Source organism: Carlito syrichta, unplaced genomic scaffold, assembly GCF_000164805.1.
Source record: "Carlito syrichta isolate Samal-C Ts95f unplaced genomic scaffold, Tarsius_syrichta-2.0.1 Scaffold311807, whole genome shotgun sequence".
NCBI lineage: Eukaryota > Metazoa > Chordata > Mammalia > Primates > Tarsiidae > Carlito > Carlito syrichta.
In genome coordinates this window covers 76,138-95,671 of record NW_007255903.1, presented here as the reverse complement: position 1 = coordinate 95,671, position 19,534 = coordinate 76,138, and the positions used below count along the sequence as shown (strand labels likewise).

Here is a 19,534-nt window from a genome sequence, read left to right as displayed (position 1 = left end):
GAGGCTCCTTCTTATCCCATCCCGACTGTAACAACCCCAAGAATCTCTAGCACCTCCTCCACCCGCAGAGCGAGGTCTCTGGCTTGGTAGTCCCCGTCTCTCTTGCGGCTGCGTGGACCTGGAGGCACTATCCTGCCGAACCCCATTGTCCACCTGCAGGGGCCGAAACCAAGGGCGGCAGGGCCAGGGCTAGTCGTAGATCTCCTAACTCCAATCCCGGCTTTGGCTGCTGTCTCTTGCAGGTTGTCCTGCGTCTTCCTGATAGGTTGAGATGGCTAGACTCTGCCCCCACCGCTCGCTCTCTGGCGCAGGGGTGGGAGTGGAGGGGTGGGGGTGGGGATTTGCAGAATTCGCGCCTGCGCAGAGCCTTCAGCAAGTCAGTTAAACCGTGAAACCAGCTCCTTTGCCCTGGAGACGCGTCATCGGTTGTCATAGAGACTGCGTTGTTTACCTCCGAGTACTGCAGTTGCTGGGAGCGCCAGGTGGGATAAGGAGGCTCCTATCCCGAACTTGTGTAGTAGTGCTTTGCGGCGCTGAGGTAAGTAAACCCTGCTTCCACCACACCGACTTTTAGCCGCAGCCTCCACCATATTCGTAATCTCGTGCTTGTTAGCATCAACCCTAATTTAGGTCTCCCCACTCTGGGGTCTACTCAGACTTATCCAAGGGTCTGGGGTTAAATTATGCCTCCCCTCCACCCGCATCAGACAAACTTGGGGGAGCCTGTAAGAAGGACTGGGCTAGAAAGAAGTTGGGGGATCTCATGCTATCTGAGGGATCTGGGTGGGCTGAAGTTCTCACTCTGGTCCAGATCTGACTACCATTCCATCCTTATATGTGTGAAGATTTCAGAAGTCCAGGGGCCCCTAAGGACAGGTGCTCATATTTTTGGGTAGAGCTGGGAGTTGAGAGTAGATTTCAGCCCTGTTTGAGGAAGGCAGTTCTCAAAGTCATTCAGAGCTATGTGCAGATGAAGTGGGTAATTGTAGTCTTTCTGTTGCTGCTAGCCTCTGCCACCTGCCTTCTCATGTGTTCTCTGTCCTGTTTTTCCCTTTTCTTTGTCCTGGGAAGTTTTTAGACTATTTTATTTTGATTAGGCTCAATATCCAGCTGTTGGTTTACAGATGTCACATTTGTTATTTTCTTTCTTTCCCCCGCCCCCCCCCCTTTTTTTTAAAGAAACCATGCCTGTCTTCGTCTGTTTGGCAGAATACTACTTACTGTATGACACAGTAATTCTAATGAGTCATAAAAATGCATACATGTGCTCACCAAAAGACATGTATGAGAATATTCATAGCATTTCATGATCGTCCTAGAGTGGAAACAACCCAAATAGCCATAAAAAGCAGAAAAGACAGTTAAATTTTTGTATATTCGTGGAATGGCTCACTATACAGCAATAAGAATGAACAAACTACCACTACATGAACAATATGAATTAATTTTACAAATAAATTGTTGAATGAAAAGTCATGTACAAAACAATACATACTGTATGATTTCATTCATATGCAGTTCAAAAATAGCAAAACTAATCTATAACTTTAAAAGTCAGGATTGTGGCTCCCCTCAGGGGCTTGATGTGAAGACTAGTGACCGCGAAGAGGTTTGAGATGCAGATAATGCTTGTTTCTTGATCTAGGTTCTGGCTACACAGAGGTGATCACGTTGTGTACAGATTATGTACACTTTAATAATTATGCCACACTTTAATAAAAAATTAATAAAAATTGATATAAAAAAGGAAAGTTTGCTTTAAGTTAACCTAAGAAAGTCTGCCTTTGATCAGGACTTTGGAAACCTCAAATGGCCAAACTACTACAACCTCCGCCCAAGTTCCTGTCCCCAGAATGGTACATTGCTAACAAGAGCCAGTACCACAGAGCAGAGGCCCAAAAGTCCCGATCCGAGCGTCTGGTAGCAGAAAGCCAGAGGCTTGTGGATGAAATTGAAAAGACCACAAGAAAATCTCAAAGTGATGTGAACAAGAAACTAGGTAAGACAAAGTGCTTGATGTATTTGTGAGCATGTTTGGATGAGGCTACTGAGGTTTAGCTGTAGTGTCATGTTCAGATGTGGCAATGTATTATTCTTGAAATATTAGGGAAAAACATGTGTATTCTCCAGGCTCTATGTTTCACTTCACTGCTGTAAGATAGGCACATGGTTACCCAGTCTGATTTTCAGCCATAACCTATCATTCATTCATTGATTTGATTTTCACATCATGAACATCTAAGGGTATCTATAGACTACACACTACGGATATCACAGGGAATGATCAGAGTCTCTGCTTTTTAGGGGATCTTGACTTAAAAAGGAGAAGACACAAAAATTAGCAATTAGAATACAGTTGGTCCTCTGTGTCCATGCGTTCCACATCCATGAGTTTCACATCTGCTGATTCAAACAATGGCAGATCAGAAATATTTGTAAAAAAAAGGATAACAATACAACAGTAAAAATAATACAAAACCCCCAACACAGTTAGATTAGATTATTTTAAATAATCTGTAGATGATTTAAAGTATACCCAATAGGTATAGGTGGTGTATGCCTGTAGTCCCAACTACTCGGGAGGCTGAGGCAGCAGGATACCCTGAGCCCAGGAGTTAGAGACCAGCCTGGGTAATATAGTGATTCCCTGTCTCTTAAAAAACAAAAGAAATAAAGAAAAAGAAGGTGTACAGGAAGATGCACATAGGTTATAGTCTTGAAATAATACTATGCTATTTTATATAAGCGACTTGGAGCATCAGAATTTTTTTTATCTGTGAAGGGAGTCCTAGAATGAAGCCCCTTCAATTCTGAAGGACAGCCTTATAACCAGATAGATGCTGGGGTTAGGAGAACAAAGCCAAGGGTGAGGTAGGCACTGGAGAATAGGGAAGGTTTTCATAGAGAGGAATATTTAGGCTGATTCTTAAAGGAAGAACGATTTTCTCTTGACAATTCCATGCTTAAAGTCAGCATTTAAAACGTGATACTCTTTTTTTTTGAGTTGGAGTCTCACTCTGTCACCCAGACTGGAGTGCAGTGGCCGCTTCCGGCCACTGCAGCCTCGACCTGCTGGGCTCCGGCGATCCTTCCGTCTCAGCCTTCCAAGTAGCTGGAACTACAGGCGTGTGCCACCACGCCCAGCTGATTTTTGGTTTATTGTAGAGATGAGGTCTCGCCAAGTTGCCCAGGCGGGTCTCGAACCCATGGGCTCAGGCAATCCACTCACCTTGACCTCCCAAAGGCGTGGGATTACAGGCTGAGCCACCGAGCCTGGCTAAAACATATACTCTTAAATAACCAAAATAAAAATAAAATGAAACAAATAATATCTCCTAAATGCCAAAAAATGATAAACCAAAGGCTGCAAACTCAACTGTTTATAAGGGCCTGGCAGGTAACATAGGAGTCGAATGTAAGACCCTAGGGAATAGTGGGGACTGTGGGGACTTGGAGAACATGTGCCCTATCTAAAGAGGCGGCTGCTACTACTCAGTTTCAACCTATTTTTTCCAAGAAAGAACATGAGCCCAGTGTTGCCTGATTTAAAGTTTTATTTTTAGAGACAGGTTCTTGCTCTGTTGTCCAGGCTGGAGTACAGTAACACGATCATAGTTCACTTCAGCCTTGAACTCCTAGGCTTAAGGCATCCTCTTGCCTTAGCCTCCTGAGCAGCTAGGACTAGGCTTGTGCCACCATGCCCCTCTATTTTTCAAAAATTCATTTTTTTTTGGTAGAGATGAGGGTCTCACTCTGATGCCCAGGCTATTCTCAAACTGCTGGCCACATGTGATCCTCCCACTTCAGCCTCCCACCAAGTGCTGGGATTCCAGGTGTGAGCCACTGTTCCCAGCCCTTCAAGAAAATCTGGAAAACTGAAATTTATCCACTTTTTAAATATTGGCAACTGATTTAGTTTACTTATAACAGTGAGCTGGTTGAACAAACACATTTATGGCTCAAACCTGATTGGAGGGTTGCTAGGTTTGGAGGGCTGCTAGTTTTTCAATCTCCAATAAACCAAAGCTTCCCCCAGGCCAGTAATGTTAGATGTTAGGCTCTCCTGATGAATTGATACTTACTGTAATACCACCCTATGGATAGATCTGTTCTAAATAATTGTACAAATAGGTACATATTAAAAAAAGGGCGCAACATTCATTATTCACAATACGAGTGTTTCAGTAGTTATGGGGACAAAGCTTTCAAGGTCTAAGCCTTAACGTCATTGATTAATTGAATCTTTTAAAAATCAACCATTTATAATGGCATTAAAAACATCAAATACCTAGGAGTAAATCTAATAAAAGATGTGTAAAAGATCTACATTGAAAACTACAAACCATTATTGTAAGAAGTTAAATAAGTTCTAAGTAAATGCAGGGATATGAGTTAATGGATTATAAAATTTAATATTTAAAAGTGTCAGTTTCCCCAGTGAAAATTCCAGCAGATTTTCTGATGAAATTGGCAAACTGTTTCTAAAATTCATACAGAAATGCAGAGGATCAAGAACAGGCAGACTATCTTGAAGAAAAATAGGGCTGGAAGACTTTAACTGCAGAGTCTAAGACATATGATAAAGCCATGATGATAAGACAGGGATGTATAGGCTAGGACAGACAAGTTGATCAATTAAACATGATAGAGCCCAGAAATAACCCACACTTATATGTTTATCTGATTTACGACAAAGCAATACTGCAGTGTGATGGAAAAAGGATACCCTTTCTGATAAATTGGCCAGTTGGTTATTCATATGGAAAAAAATTATATTCTAACCTCTACTTCATATTATATGTTAAAAAATCAAATCTAGTTGGAGCACATATCTAAATGGGAAAGGTAAAACAATAAAACTTTTAGGGGAGAACTTGGAGCAGGCAAAGATTTTTCTTAAGCAGAACCCAAAAGACAATCATAAAAGAAAAAGTAAGCCGGGCTCGGTGGCTCAGCCTGTAATCCTGCGCCTTTGGGAGGCTGAGGTGAGTGGATTGCCTGAGCCTGCGGGTTCGAGACCCGCCTGGGCAGCGAGACCTCATCTCTACAATAAATCAAAAAATCAGCCGGGCGTGGTAGCGCATGCCTGTAATTCCGGCTACTTGGAAGGCTGAGGCGGAAGGATCGCCGGAGCCCAGCATGTCGAGGCTGCGGTGGCCGGGAGCGGCCACTGCACTCCAGCCTGGGCAACAGAGTGAGACTCCAACTCAAAAAAAAAACAAAACAAAACAAAAGAAAAAGTAATACATTTGGCTATATTAAAATGAAGGAATTTTGTTTATTAAAAAGATCCATTAACAGGCTGAAAAAGCAATCCATAGAGTGGGAGAAGATAGTTATAATATACACATTTGACAAAGGATTTATATCCAGAATATGCAAAGAACTTTTGAAAATATAAAATAAAAGGGCAGATAACTCAATTTTAAAAAATGGGCAAAACTTGACAGATATCTTACAAGAGAGGAAATTCAAACAGACAATGAGCATATGAAAAGGTGCTCTAAATTAGTCATCAGGGACATACAAATTAAAATCAGAGTTGAGATGCCATGACATGCCCACCAGAATGCCTAAAATGAAGTAGAAGAAGGAGAAGAACAAGAAGAAACAACACACACACACATACAAAGAAAAGAAAAGAAAAAAAAAAACCCAAGTGTTGGAGGGGATGTAGAGCAACTGGAACTCTCATACCCTGTTGGTAGAAGTATAAATTGGCATAACTACTTTGAAAAACTGAATATCTACTGTCATTGAAGATGTGCATAACCTTTCACCTAGCTATTTTATTTTTAGGTATATATCCAACAGGAAATCATATACATGTTTACCAAAGAGATAAGCTGCAATAGCCAAAGGGGTGTCATTTGTAATAGCCCCAAACTAGAAACTACTCAGTAGAGTGAATAGAATTATATTATACAGCAAAGAGAATGACTGATCTGCAGCTACATGCAACACTACAGATAAATCTCACAAACTTAGTAAGATGTTGAGTGAAATAAATGACACACAAATGAGTAAATGCCATATTATTTATATAAAGTAAGACAAAACAGAAAAGGAAAAAGTAATCTGTATTGTTAGAAATCAGCATTGGTGTGTGGAGTGATAGGGAGTGAAAGAGGTCATGAGAGACCTTCTGGGATGCTGGTAATGTTCTGATGCTTGAATTAGGGTATTTGTTATACGGGTGTGTTCACTATGGAAGTTCATCGAATTTTATGATATATGTACTTTTCTATAGGTTTATGATAGTTCCATAAAAACTTAAAAATAACTTGCAAGTTCCTGTGCTTGTATAAATGTATAAATATGTTTTATAAATATATAAATATAAATATATCCAATCGCTGCCTGCCTTTGGGGAGCTTGCGGTCTGAAAGCAGAGATGAGTCAGGTACACAGATACCTGGGATGTGATGTCATTTATTCTACAAAAGGCACTGATAAAGCACTGTCAGATTAAAGGAGGCTGCGAATCACTTCCCACAACTGGTCTCAACAAATGTCTACAAAATTTTCCAATTCAGTGGTCACTTAGTCTTCATTCCATTTGACCACTCTATAGTATGAGATGCTTTTGGAATTCTATGACACAAGTTTCTCCTGGTTCATTTCTTTTCTCTCTATTTTTTCCCCTTCTCTATTGTTGATACTCCTTTCTCCTGTTCATCTCTCGTTGATGTTCCCTAGTGTTCTGTTCTTGGCCCTCTTAACTTTTTCTTCTCTTCCCTCTATACCTTCTCTCTTGATGGCCTCATTAGAAATGGTATCACTATCCTCTATACTATTGTTTTACAAATAGAAATCTTCAGCTCTAACTTCTCATCAGAACTTTTTATGGAAATAGAGAACGACTTGCTATATATTTCCACCTAGATTCCTTTAGGTGCCTCAAAATAAATATATCCCAAGATAAGCTTGTCACTTTTCCTCAAAACTTGCTCCTGTTTTTCAAGTTTCTTATCCTGATTAATGGGACCAGAGTTTGTTCGTTAATTAATTAATTAATCAAATATGTCCAACACTGTGGTAATTGCTTAGGATTGTAAAGTTGAAGAGGACAACCACATTCTAGTATGTGAGATAGACAGACAGAAGTAAAAAGACAAGTAACAGATTATTGTAAGTTGTTAGTCTGAACTAGGGCAATGGCAGTAAAGAGGGAAAGAATAATGAGTATGTTGAATTTATGAATGAATTTTAACAGCAGAAGCCAAGGACATAATTTGGACAAAAATAATAAAGGCAGGATGAATGTGACATTTATGGGAAATGAGTAGAGGTCCAAACTGATGTACACAGAACATGAGGGGAAGCAGCATGATAGTGAGAGGAAGATAAGTCTGGACCAAGCCTGAGGAAGACCTTGAATTTGGAAAGTTCAGTTTAGTAAGTAGTCAGAATTGTGGAGATGTAGATAGAAATCTGAGGCATCACATAAAGACAGTAATGGGAGCCATATGTGTGGATTAGATGACCTAAAGAATGTTTTGAAAGAGAAGAAAAGTTGGCATAGGATGAGGAGGATCAAGAGAAGAGTTGGGGAAGAAAAGTTCAGGTAGAGGAATACAAAGATGAGACCAAGGTCATGAAATACAAAAAGAAAATGGTTTCATGAATGAAAAAGTCTTCTATTGCTACCAATAGCTGTCTAAATGTCAAGGAGGCTGAGAGCTGAACAAAAATGAATTTGAATTGGTGACTTGAAAATGATGGATGATTTAGAGATAATAGGTCCAGTAGGATAGTGAAGGGTGCAAGGTGGTGGAGGTGGAAATCAACTACAAAGTGTCAACAGGGAGACTTTGGTTTACATGGTGGGTGGAGCACATGCATTTGTCTTATCTCCTTTTAGAATTCCAACAAGGAAGCAAGCAGTAAAGAATTGAGGAAAGCTATGCTTTAAGGATGACAGAGAGAAAGAGAGAGAGAGAGAGAGAGAGAGAGAGAGAGAGAGAGAGAGAGAGTGTTTTATAGGGGGAACAACAGTAGACATGATGAAAACAAGGTTTTAGAAAGGAAAGTTCAAGTGGCAACACATTTAGGGACTGCAGAAAGTCAAGATGTGTAGAGGACAATAAGAAGCGAACTGATTTATGCTGCAGAAACCTTGCAGTGCCCAAAATTAGATGCATCCAGTTACTTCTGAAGCTAGAGATTCAGTATAGAACTGGAAACAAGATTTGTTGAAAGCCTTTATAAAAATACAGTGACACTTTTCCACTCCAGCTTTCCCTTTACCCCAGCAGAAGGTTAAAGGTTAAGGGATTCAATGAAAGTCTATGTAGTGGACAGTAATTCTTCCAGCTGGTTCCTAGGATGCTGGTAGCTAAGCTTCAACTCTCAGACCAGAGATTGGAAGATTTCTCTATAGAGAAATTAACTGGCCCAAGAGGAACAATCTATAGTTATTAACATTTGAGGATTCTCCAGTGGGAGAATCAGGCCTGGCCTGATCACTCTATACAACAAAGCATTTTGATTGACAAACACTGTCCCTGCAGAAGGAGCTTCCGGGTAGCATTTTAGCATCTCATTCTTAAATCAGATGAGGATCCCCAAATATTTGAGGAAAGCCTCTAACATGGCGGACACCAAAACAAGCACACAGAAACTCAGGAAGCATAGAGCAAAATAAAAAATATATACTACCAGATCTTTAAGAGAATTTAGAGAAGATATTGTGTCCATGGAACAAGCAGAAAAGTCTTGAAAAGGAGAACATTTGGAGAACAAGAGTTCTTGGAAATTAAAAACACGAGAGTGGAGAAATCTTAAAAATCAAAAGCAGTTTTGAAAGATAAAGTCGAAGATTCTCTAGAAAGCAGAAAAAACAAAAAGAAAAACGAGATAAATAACAAGACAAAATGATGACAGGAACCAAAAGAAAATTAGAGGATCAATCTGGGAGGCAGAGAGAGAATGGAGGAGACTAAATTGTCTGTGAAATTATAACAAGAAAAATTTTCTAGAACCAAAGGACCTAAATTTTCAGATTAAAAGAACAGGCCCGATGTTTGGCACAATAACTAATTAAGATTGACACCAACGTGAAATTTCAGAGCACTAGGAAAAGAGACATTCTTAAAAGCTTTCAGGGTAGAAAAAACAGGTCATATACAAAGACTCAGAAATCAGAAGGGCATCAGACTCCTTAATGAAACTCTGGAAACAGGAAGAAAAATGCAGTGACACTAAGAGAATTCTAAGTGAAAACGATTTACAACCTATAACCCAATGTATGGTCAATTACAACCAAATGTTGAGAATAGAATAAAGGCATTTTCAGACTTGCAAGTTTTCAAAAATTTTACCTCACATGCACCCATATGTCTTAGAAAGTTCCTGAAGGATACGCTCTGGCACATTGAAGGAATAAATCAAGGAAGAGGAAGACACACACTCCAGGAAATAGGATGGTAATGCATGAGAAAGCTGAGAGAGACTCCTAGAGGTTTAGTCATAGGATGATAGCCATGCAGCAAACCAGAAGGCAATCCATCTAGATTGGAGTCAGGGGGAGAACACATCCTAGAACATACTCTATGTCTCCAGGAGAAAACCAAAGCCATAGATTACTTGATTGGTTGGAATATGTTGCAAGGATATTTATAATTCTGTTGCAAAGCTTGAGGAAAAATTAGTAATATTTAAAAATTGAGGCAATCACTGTAGTAACCATTTTATTATCCTGTAACATGATTTTGTAAACCTTAAATATACACAATCAAATTTATTTTTTTAAAAAGTATCATTTTACAGAAGTGGAAATTGACAGTTATACAACCAGTACATGATGACTTTAAGATTCAAATGCTGAACTACTCATTCTGAATTCATTATTTATTATATAGTTTTCCTACTATAATCAGCTGTCTTTTGCTTTGTCTTTCTCATTAAAAAAAGAAAGGAAGCAAAATGTAATTATTAGCTCCTCCAAAAAAACAAAACTGTATGAAAAAAGAAATGTATCACACTATACTATGATTCAGGTGTAAATAACATTTTCATATTTACAAAAATATAAATAAGCAATACGTTTATTTATTATTTAATAAAATGGCGATCAACTATATTGGGAGGTAGAAGAACCAGAGTATGTTGTGAGAGTATGGTTAAGAGCAAATTATTATATTTCATTATAGGAAATAAATAAATTGATAATGAATGAATTGCAGTGTAAGCAAATGCCAGAAGAAATGATACAAGTATTTAAAGTGGTTGCCCCCACAGTAGGTAGGGATGGGCCAGAGAAGTACAATATCTTGTAATACTGTTTGACTTTTCAAACAATATACATCTTTATCTTTGATAAGACTAAAGGTTATTAAAAACAGTGGGCATCGGAGAATTAGTGAGTGTAGAATGATAAATTTGATTTGAAATGTAAGAAGAGATATCATCATCCTTTCCTTCCTGTGAATAAACTTTTTTTTGAGTTGCAGTCTCACTCTGTCTCCCAGGCTTGAGTGCAGTGGCACACTCACGACCACCACAGCCTCAACCTGTTGTGCTCAGGTGATCCTTATGCCTCAGCTTTCCAAGTAGTTGGAACCACAGGTGCTCACCACCATGTTCCAGCTAATTTTTGTTTATTTATTGTAGAGATGAAGTCTCGCCAAGTTGCCCAGGCTGGTCTCAAATCCCTGGGCTCAGGCGGAACTCTAGCTTCAGCCTCCCAAAGTGCTGGGATTACAGGCATGAGCCACCGTGCCTGGTGAATAAACATTTATAAAGATGAAAAGGTGCCCCAAGTAACAGAGCTCTAAGAACATGTCTCAGGTGGTTTTACAACAGTCCTCAAATTTCTAACTCAAAAATTGGCTATATTGGGAGTAGATTATTCCTGGCATAACTTCTCTATGTGCTTCAGAACAGAGACTTGAGGAAGTCAGGTTCTGGAAGAAGGAGTTAGATGACAAACTTGAGCAACTTGTGACAGAAACTGAGGATCTACTCACATATAAGACCAGATTGGAAAAAGCCCTGGAGAGTTTTAAAGAACCCTTGCACATCACTGAGACATGCCTGGAATACAGGTAGGAGGGGTGAGTCCCTGAGTGAACCATCTGTTGTGAGAAATGAGATGCTGGGTAGTAAATGCCAGCTGGGCAAGATGGTGGGTTAGAATGCGGCAAATAAGCAGGTGTTCTTTTAGAGCCTAAAGTTATCTTGGCATGCCAGTGGGGCTGGTAGTGGAAAGAGCATTGGATTTGGTTCATGTCTAAAGTCTGCTCTTGACTAACTCAACTTAAATATAAGTTAGGACTAAGTTTGGCTGTACCAGAAAACTGCAAAATAATATTAAACTTAAATAGTTTCTTTCTCTTTCACATCTAAGGAGTCTAGAGATAGTCAGTTCAGGGTTGGCATGATGAGCCACAGTTTTAGACTTTTTCTATCTTGTACCACTGCTCATGGCTTTCATGCCCAAGTTTACTTCATATTATTTAAGGTGGCAGATGGTTCTCCGATCATTATGTCTACATTCCAGCTAGTAGGGACAAGTGTAGTGTGGCATTCACCATTTCTTTTTTTTTGAGTTGGAGTCTCACTCTGTCACCCAGACTGGAGTGCAGTGGCTGCTCCTGGCCACTGCAGCATCGACCTCCTGGGCTCTGGCGATCCTTCCGCCTCAGCCTTCCAAGTAGCTGGAACTACAGGCGCGTGCTACCACGCCCGGCTGTTTTTTGATTTATTGTAGAAATGAGGTCTCACCAAGTTGCCCAGGTGGGTCTCGAACCCGCAGGCTCAGGCAATCCGCTCACTTTGGCCTCTCAAAGCACTGGGATTACAGGCTGAGCCACCATTTCTCCTGGTACCCCATTGATCAGAACTTAATCACATGATCATACCTACAGAGGCTGGGGAATGATTGGCTTTATTTTGGGCAGCCAGGTGTTCAGCTAAAACATCAGGGGTTCTATTGCCAATGAAAAAGGTGAGAACAGGTACTACAGCTACTGGGGACAATAAGTCTGCTCTGACACAGCACCACAGAAAAGCTCTTTGTTATCCAGACAGTACTAGATGAGTGACTTTATTATTATTTCCAGCCTAAAAATTCAGTGAGTAGGATGATCCTGTCTACTCTTGTGTGTTGCTGGTTTCCAGACCTGTTCCCTGTTGTACCTCTAGCTAGAGTGCCCTAGTAGGTCTTCTTACTGTCAGTGTAGACCCCTCTAATCCAGTGCACCCTCCACATTGACTGTTGAATGAACTTTTCCAAATACAGACTTTTACAAGTCACCTCCCTGCTTAAATCCATTAATTACAACCTCATGCCTCAATAGCTTCAAGATCAAATTCAAGCTCCTTAGCTTCAGAAGCAAGGTTCATCAAGACTGTGCCCTTAGTGATCTCTCCAGGTCCATATCTCATCCCCATTAGCAGGATGTACTTAGGTGTGTTGAGCTACTTGCAGTTTCCCAAATGCACCTTGTCTCTGGGTTTTTCTGGAAAGCCCTGTTCCCTCTGTAGCAACCAGACAGCAGTCTTCCCAGCCAGACTGAGAGAATGTGTGAAGCAAAGGGAAGCAGCAGCTGAACAAGGAGGCCAATGCCCAGTTGACTCAAGTCTAAGGCTAAGGATAATTATAATACAAAGGTTAAATTTGCTGAGCATGTCCTACATGCCAGCTACTGTACTGTATGCTTTTATCTCTCATTTGTACCATGCTACAATCCTATGGCATGCTAATAATTATCCCTATTTTATAGAAAAGGAAATCAAGGCACAGATAAATTATATAACAGGTGTAAGACCACACAGCTAGTGAGTGGGGGAGCCTTCCTCCCAAGCACTATCATGCAGGGTAGGAAAGAAAAAAATATCAAGCAGTGGGGTCAGTTTTTGGAGTAGGACAGTGTAGTGGTTAAGAGTATGTGTAATACCCAGTTCTGTAATAATGGGTAAATTACTTAATCTCTCTGAGACCCAATTTCCTCATCTGTTCTTGAAAGGTTTAAGTAAAAATATTTATATAAAAAACTCAGCATAATACTTGTCTCAGAGTAAATGTTCAGTTACTTAGTATTGGCTTTATTATCCTAGCCATTATTATAGTAATAATAAAACATCTTTCTGGATTCAATTCCTTGGCTGAAAAAACAGGACTAGAGTTGGGCACAGTAGCTCATGCCTGTAATCCCAGCACTTTGGGAGCCTGAGGCAAGAGGATTGCTTGAGACATATGAGTTTTAGACTAGCCTAGGCAATACAGAGACCTTGTCTCTACAAAAAAATTAAAAAAAAATTAGCTGGACATGGTGGCACGTGCCTGTAGTCTCAGCTACTTGGGAGGCTGAGGTGAGAGGATAGCCTAAGCTTAGGAAGCTAAGACTGTGGTGAGCTGTGATTGTGCCACTGCACTCCAACCTGGGCAACAAATTGAGACCCTGACTCATTAAAGAAAGACATAAATAATATAAAAATGGGACTAGGATTAAGGAAGGAAACATGCATCTTTGAAATTCTAAGTCAAAAGACAATGTTTCCAATGAACAGGTAAGAAGAAACAGGCTTCAGAACTGATGGCCAAATTATGGGGGGAAAGTCCATTTTAAAATTTATTATTATTTTAAATTTTGTCTTCTTGCTCAGGAAAAAGTCCGTTTTGCCTTTTTCAGACCAAGTGACCCATCACCAATCCATTTTTTCTTCATTGTGTTTGGATATTTTGAAGTCGCCTAGTCACCACCTAATATCCGTCACCCACTGTGTCATTCAGACAGAGCAGGTGACACTCAAATCAGTTGTCCAGATAGTTTAGAATGTCCACGTGTTAGCCAATATTGAGTGGCCTCCCTGCACATGTTGGCTGACCTACTGCCTTTCCTCGCCAGGGAGAAGCGTGTTGGGATTGACCTGGTACACGGCGAGGTGGAGCAGGAGCTGATGAAGGAGGCTGAGATCATCCGAGGCGTCATAGCTCTGCTGACCCGCACCTTGGAGGAGACTTCTGAGCAGATCAGGTGTGTGCTCCAGCCTGCCCTACAAGCCTCCACTGGAGATTTCGAGAAGAGGCTGTGCCCATGAAGGCCTGGCTTCATGACACAGAAAGAATGGGGTTTAACATACCCACAACCACGGTGTCCCCACACGGTCCCAACACTCAGGGCAGCAGCTGGCCACATACATGGCAGTTGCCTTCTGGTAGGTGGTGGGGCTGGGGCTGGAGCTGGATTTCATACTGGCTATAAACCGGAGGACACAAGTGTGCATGGCTGCCACGGCTGACCCCTCATATATAATAGGTTGTTGGTAATATCAGAAAGTGTCAGAGTGGAAGGGGGGGATCTTGAAGGCCAGGTTTGCTTACATTGATTTACGTGTATATCGGGTGATGGGAAGTGGGGAAGAAGCGCCACCACCCTGTACCAGGCCTCGCTTCAGCTTCATTTTCCAGGGTCTCCCAAGAACCTGTAGGTACCATCTGGACATTCCCAAGGGAGAAACCTAGTTCACTTTCTCTCTTCAGGCTGAACCGCTCTGCCAAGTACAACCTTGAAAAGGACTTGAAGGACAAGTTTGTGGCCCTGACCATCGATGACATCTGCTTTTCACTCAACAACAATTCACCAAACATCAGATATTCGGAGAACGTTGTGCGGATTGAACCAAAGTGAGTGGGCCTGTGGTCTCCCTGTCCTGGTGTTTCTCAGACAGGCAGGACCTCCTGAGCCATCCCTGCAGCCGACTGGGAGTAGCCAGAGCAGGGTTGGGGACACAGGCAGGCTTTGAATGGTGATGGCCCTGACTCAGGGCCAGAAGCTCGTGGGCCTTCCAGGTTGGGTCCCACTTGAAAAAAGTCTGATGTAAAACTGCTAAACGTTATTCTTTTATAATTCATATTTTGAACAAGTAAAGAATCTAAAAATGTATAAAGGGCAAGTCAATTTCTCCCTTTCCATTTTTACACCTGTGAGATATAACCAGTTTTACCTGTGTGTTCATACAAACAAATGTATACACATTTACACATGCACAAGTAAATTTTGTTTAGTTTACAAAAATGGGATTACACTATGTCTTTTCTGTGTCACCTAACTTGCATTTAAAAATTTTTTTTTGTTTTATTCTTTATTGTATTTACTTATTTAGAAAGACAGGGTCTCACTGTCTTGCCCAGGATAAAGTACAGTGGTGTGATCATAGCTCACTGCAGCCTCAACCTCCTGGTCTCAAGCAATCTCCCGCCTCAGCCTCCCAAATATCTGGGACCACAGGCATGTGTCACCATACTCAGCTACTTATTCATTTTCTTTTTTGTAGAGACAGGGTCTCACTGTGTTGCCCAGTTGTGTCTTGAACTCCTGGCCTTAAGTGATCCTCCCACCTTAACCTCCCAAAATGCTGGGATTACAGGTATGAGCCACTGTGCCTAGCCTAACTTGTATTTTTTTCAAGTATCATTATATCACAGCCTTACTCATTTTAATTTTTAAAACCTTCTTTTTGAAATAAAACATACATATGGAAAAGTATTCAAATAATAAACATATAGTTCAAGGAATTATCATTGTGATAGTTATCTTTTGCTATATAACAAATTATTCTAAAATTTAGCAGCTTAAAACAATAAACATTTATTATCTTATGGTTTCTGTGGGTTGGAAACCCACATATTGCTTAGCCACGTGCCCCAGGCTCAATGTCTCATGATTCTGTAGTCAAGCCGGCTGCTGGAGTCGTGGTCTATCTGAAGGTTTGACCGGGCAGGCTGGTATGGTGATAATGGGCCTTAGTCCTTTGCCTGTGAGTTTGCCTGTGGGGCAGTGTCATGACACAGAAACTTGCTTCTCCCATAGTGAGTGATCTAAGAGAAAGTGAAAGAGAAAGGGAGGGAGAGTGAAAGAACCTAAGACAGAAGCCACAGTCTTTTTTATATCCTAATCCCAGAAGTAACGTCTCATTCTTCTGTTTGGGAGACAAGTCAATAAATTCATCCCATACCCGAGGCACAGGGATTACACAAAGGTGTGAACACCAGGAGGCAGAGATCACTGGGGTCCATCTCAGACGCTGCCTCTAATTAGTAGGCAAATATGCCTCATATCACTACCAACCAGGTTAAGAAAGAAAATATTACCATTACCCCACAGAAACCCCCATCCTGTCCCCTTCTTATTGATACTCCCCCTCTCCAACCCAAAAGTAACCACTGTCCTGACTTCTATCAGGTTTGTTTTGCTTGTTTTTTAAAAATTAAATAGTACCATACGCTATATATTGTGTGTGTGTTCTTCTGATTAATATTATTTTGAAAGCCATCAGTGTTATTTTATAAAACAGGTCCTTTTCAAACCAGTAATTTATTCTTTGGCTTGTTTATATCTGTGTAGACTCATGGTTTCCTATTTTATTCAGTGTGTTATAATCTGTTACTATTATTTATTTTGATGCTCAATTTGTCTCTAGCTGTGTGATCTTGACCAAGTGACTTCATTTTCCTGAGCTCAATTTTTCTCATCTGTAAATCTCACTAGGCCATCAGGAGGATGAAATGAGATAATGTCTGTAAGGTGTCAGCTCAGTTTCTGGCACAAAGTAGGGAGGTCACCCAAAGTGTCAGCCATTGCCATAGACAGGTTGCTGCTCACTCTGCCTAGAGATGGGGAGACAATCTGGTGGAGACAGGCTTAGCTTCCAGCACATTTCCAGGAGCTTGTCCCTCTTCCCCCTCCTGCTTCCCCAGCCCCAATGTGCTGTGAATGAATGTGTGGGGTCTCTTTCAGCTCTGTGAGTCTGGAAGACTGGCAGGACTTCTCCAACACCAATGTGGAGAAGGCTGACAAGCAGCGAAACAACTCCCTGATACTGAAGGCCCTGGTGGACCGAGTCCTGTCCCAGACAGCCAGCGACCTACGCAAGCAGTGTGATGTGGTGGACACGGCCTTCAAGAATAGGCTGAAGGAGACTAAGGCTGCCAGGGACAAGCTGGCTGTTCATCTGGCCAAGGTGAGGACCCTTGAGGGAGCATGGAAGAGCAGATTCAGGAGGGTTCACCACAGAAAACGAGAATGCCCCCTGGGCCAGGCTTCTGGGCTTGTGATACTGGGTTAGCTCACGAGTAGGCATCATTCACATCTCTCTAGCTTATCAGCCAGCTTGGGGCTTTGGGGGATGGAGTGGGACTTTGGTCCACTCTACCTCCATTGCCACTCATAGCTACAGAGAACAAGGTGCAGAGGACAGACCCCTGAGGCAGGAGACAGGAGGCTCAGGGTCTGGTGACAGCTTTGTACCTGGCTATCTCACATCCTAGGACATTAGTTCCTCCTTAAATAAAATATGACAATGAGCTATATGCTCTCAAACATCCTCTAGGATGCTGAAGTTCCATGAGTCGATGCAACCAGTTTCTCCAAAAACAAAATGCAGCTTTAGAACTCTGGCCAGTTGTTCCTCCTGGTTATTCAGTGGTATGCTAGTAAGCCAGCTCTGGTGGGGGAGGGTGTAGTAGCAGGGGAAGACCTTGATGTGTAGAATTTGCAGATTTCCACGGTGTAGGTACTTCCGCCATGGTCGATTTCAAGCTACCCACTTAGCAATGAGCTGACAAAGTTCTTGAATACTTAACAGTCAGAGCCCATTGGAGCTGGCTCTAGCACACCTTCCTCACTGCCATGCACCCCTGGATCCTGAGTATATGTGACCACCCAACAAGGCTAAGCTCAGGGACACTGAGAAGTAGAGTCTAGTGGCATGAGTGCTGCATTTGGACTGAGGAGATGTGGACTCAGATTCCAGATGTGTGATAGCTAGCTGGGTGAATCAGGCAGTTCCCTCCAGCTCTCTGAGCCTCTTGCCTTAACTTTGACATGGGGATAATGACAGTTCCTGACTGGGCCACTATCAATCCACCCTGCATTATACTGCTGGTGAAGCTGAGACATAACAAGAAGGAATCCAGGGTGACAGGGTGGGACTAGAGCCCAGGCTTTCTCAGCTCCCAAATTCTTGTCCTGCTGCTGCATTCTGGGTCCTCCCTCCTGGAGCTCAGAGTCTAGTTGTCCAATAAGATTTATTTCCATGATGTGCAGGACAAACCAGAATATAATAGAAGTTTAAAGTACAATATTCAGCAAAATAAGAGGTAGAAGAGCTGAGAGGGTAAATGTGCAGAAAGACTCCAGAGCCAGACAGCTTGGGTTTCAATTGTGGCTTTAATTTGCTGTGTGGTCTTGGGGAGTCTCTGAAACCCCCTGTTCCTTAGTTTCCTCATTGATAAAATGGGGACAGTAGTGCTCACCTCCCAGGGGTGGTGAGGGTTAAGTTAGCATATAAAATATTTGGAATAGTGCCTGAAATGGACTGATATAATGTACACATATATAATTTATATTTATAATCAAGATATAATACAATATAATATATAAAGTCAATAAAATTATTTAATGATGATGATGATATCCAAAGAATACTCCAGAAACTTCCTGGTGGAGTAAGAATTTAGTCTAGGCCATGGAGGATAGATCTGAGGTATGAGGACAGAGAGGAGGTGAGAACACCATAAGAGAAGAGGCTGAGCAGGCAAGATACTAGGTTTGCAGGGGCCTGTAAGGAGCCCAGTCCTGCCAGAGGAGAGGGTTCCTACAGGAGCTGGGAGCTATGAGGCTGAAGGTTTGGAAGGGACATCAAAACTGGACAGGCTGGAATGATGGGTTAAAACCCACAATGGTCTGGATAGGCTGTAATGATGGGTTAAAACAAATTCTGTGAAATTTAACAGGGACAAAAGTGAAGTCTTTCACATGGGTCTAAAAAATCAATTGTGGTAGAGCATGGTGGCTCACACCTGTAATCCCAACACTTTGGGAGGTAGAGGCGGAAGGATTGCTTGAGCCCAGAAGGTCTAGGCTGCAGTGAGCTATGTATGTGTGACTGCACAACAGTCTGGGTGACAGAGACCCCGACGCAAAAAAAAAAAAAATCAATTATACCAGCACAGACTGTCTTAGTAGCAGCAGGAAGAATGAAAAGATTTTAGTTGAAAGAAAACTGAGAGCAAACCCTTAATAGAATGGGAGAGGTATCTAGATCATGGGAGCTGATGGTCCTGCTCTTATCTAAGGGGGTGAGGCCTTTCCTGCAGGACTGTTAATAACATTGATGACAATAGTGATGGTCATATTTTATTGGGTGCCAGACACTGTGCTATCACACAAATATGCGTTAGCAACCCTGAAATGGTAGATGTCTTTATCATTCTCTGAGAGACAGGGAAAAGTTTTTCCTACTCTCACATACTTAACACAGCACTTCTGACACCAGATTTGTGGGGTTTTTCCTCATGCACCAAGCAAATGGTTTTCTAGCAGACACCGACTGGGTGTCCTATAATTTTTTTTTTTTTTTTTGAGTTGGAGTCTCACTCAGTCACCCAGACTGGAGTGCAGTGGCCACTCCCGGCCACTGCAACCTCGCCTGCTGGGCTCCGGCGATCCTTCTGCCTCAGCCTTCTGAGTAGCTGGAATACAGGCATGCACTACCATGTCCGGCTGATTTTTTTTTTAATTTATTG

The 19,534-nt window shown here is 41.6% G+C and overlaps 1 protein-coding gene across 1 annotated transcript in view; it reads left to right on the top strand.

The window, feature by feature from the left end:
• Window positions 1-424: 424 nt before the first annotated feature.
• Window positions 425-19,534, top strand: part of TEKT1 (tektin 1) — a 27,892-nt gene continuing 8,782 nt past the window's right edge. Inside the window, exons 1-6 of the mRNA XM_008069084.2 lie at window positions 425-538; window positions 1,793-1,999; window positions 10,883-11,048; window positions 13,854-13,982; window positions 14,489-14,632; window positions 16,746-16,968. Of these exons, the coding sequence (XP_008067275.1) occupies window positions 1,810-1,999; window positions 10,883-11,048; window positions 13,854-13,982; window positions 14,489-14,632; window positions 16,746-16,968 (852 nt within the window). The 5' untranslated portion in view covers window positions 425-538; window positions 1,793-1,809. The remainder of the gene's footprint in view (window positions 539-1,792; window positions 2,000-10,882; window positions 11,049-13,853; window positions 13,983-14,488; window positions 14,633-16,745; window positions 16,969-19,534) is intronic.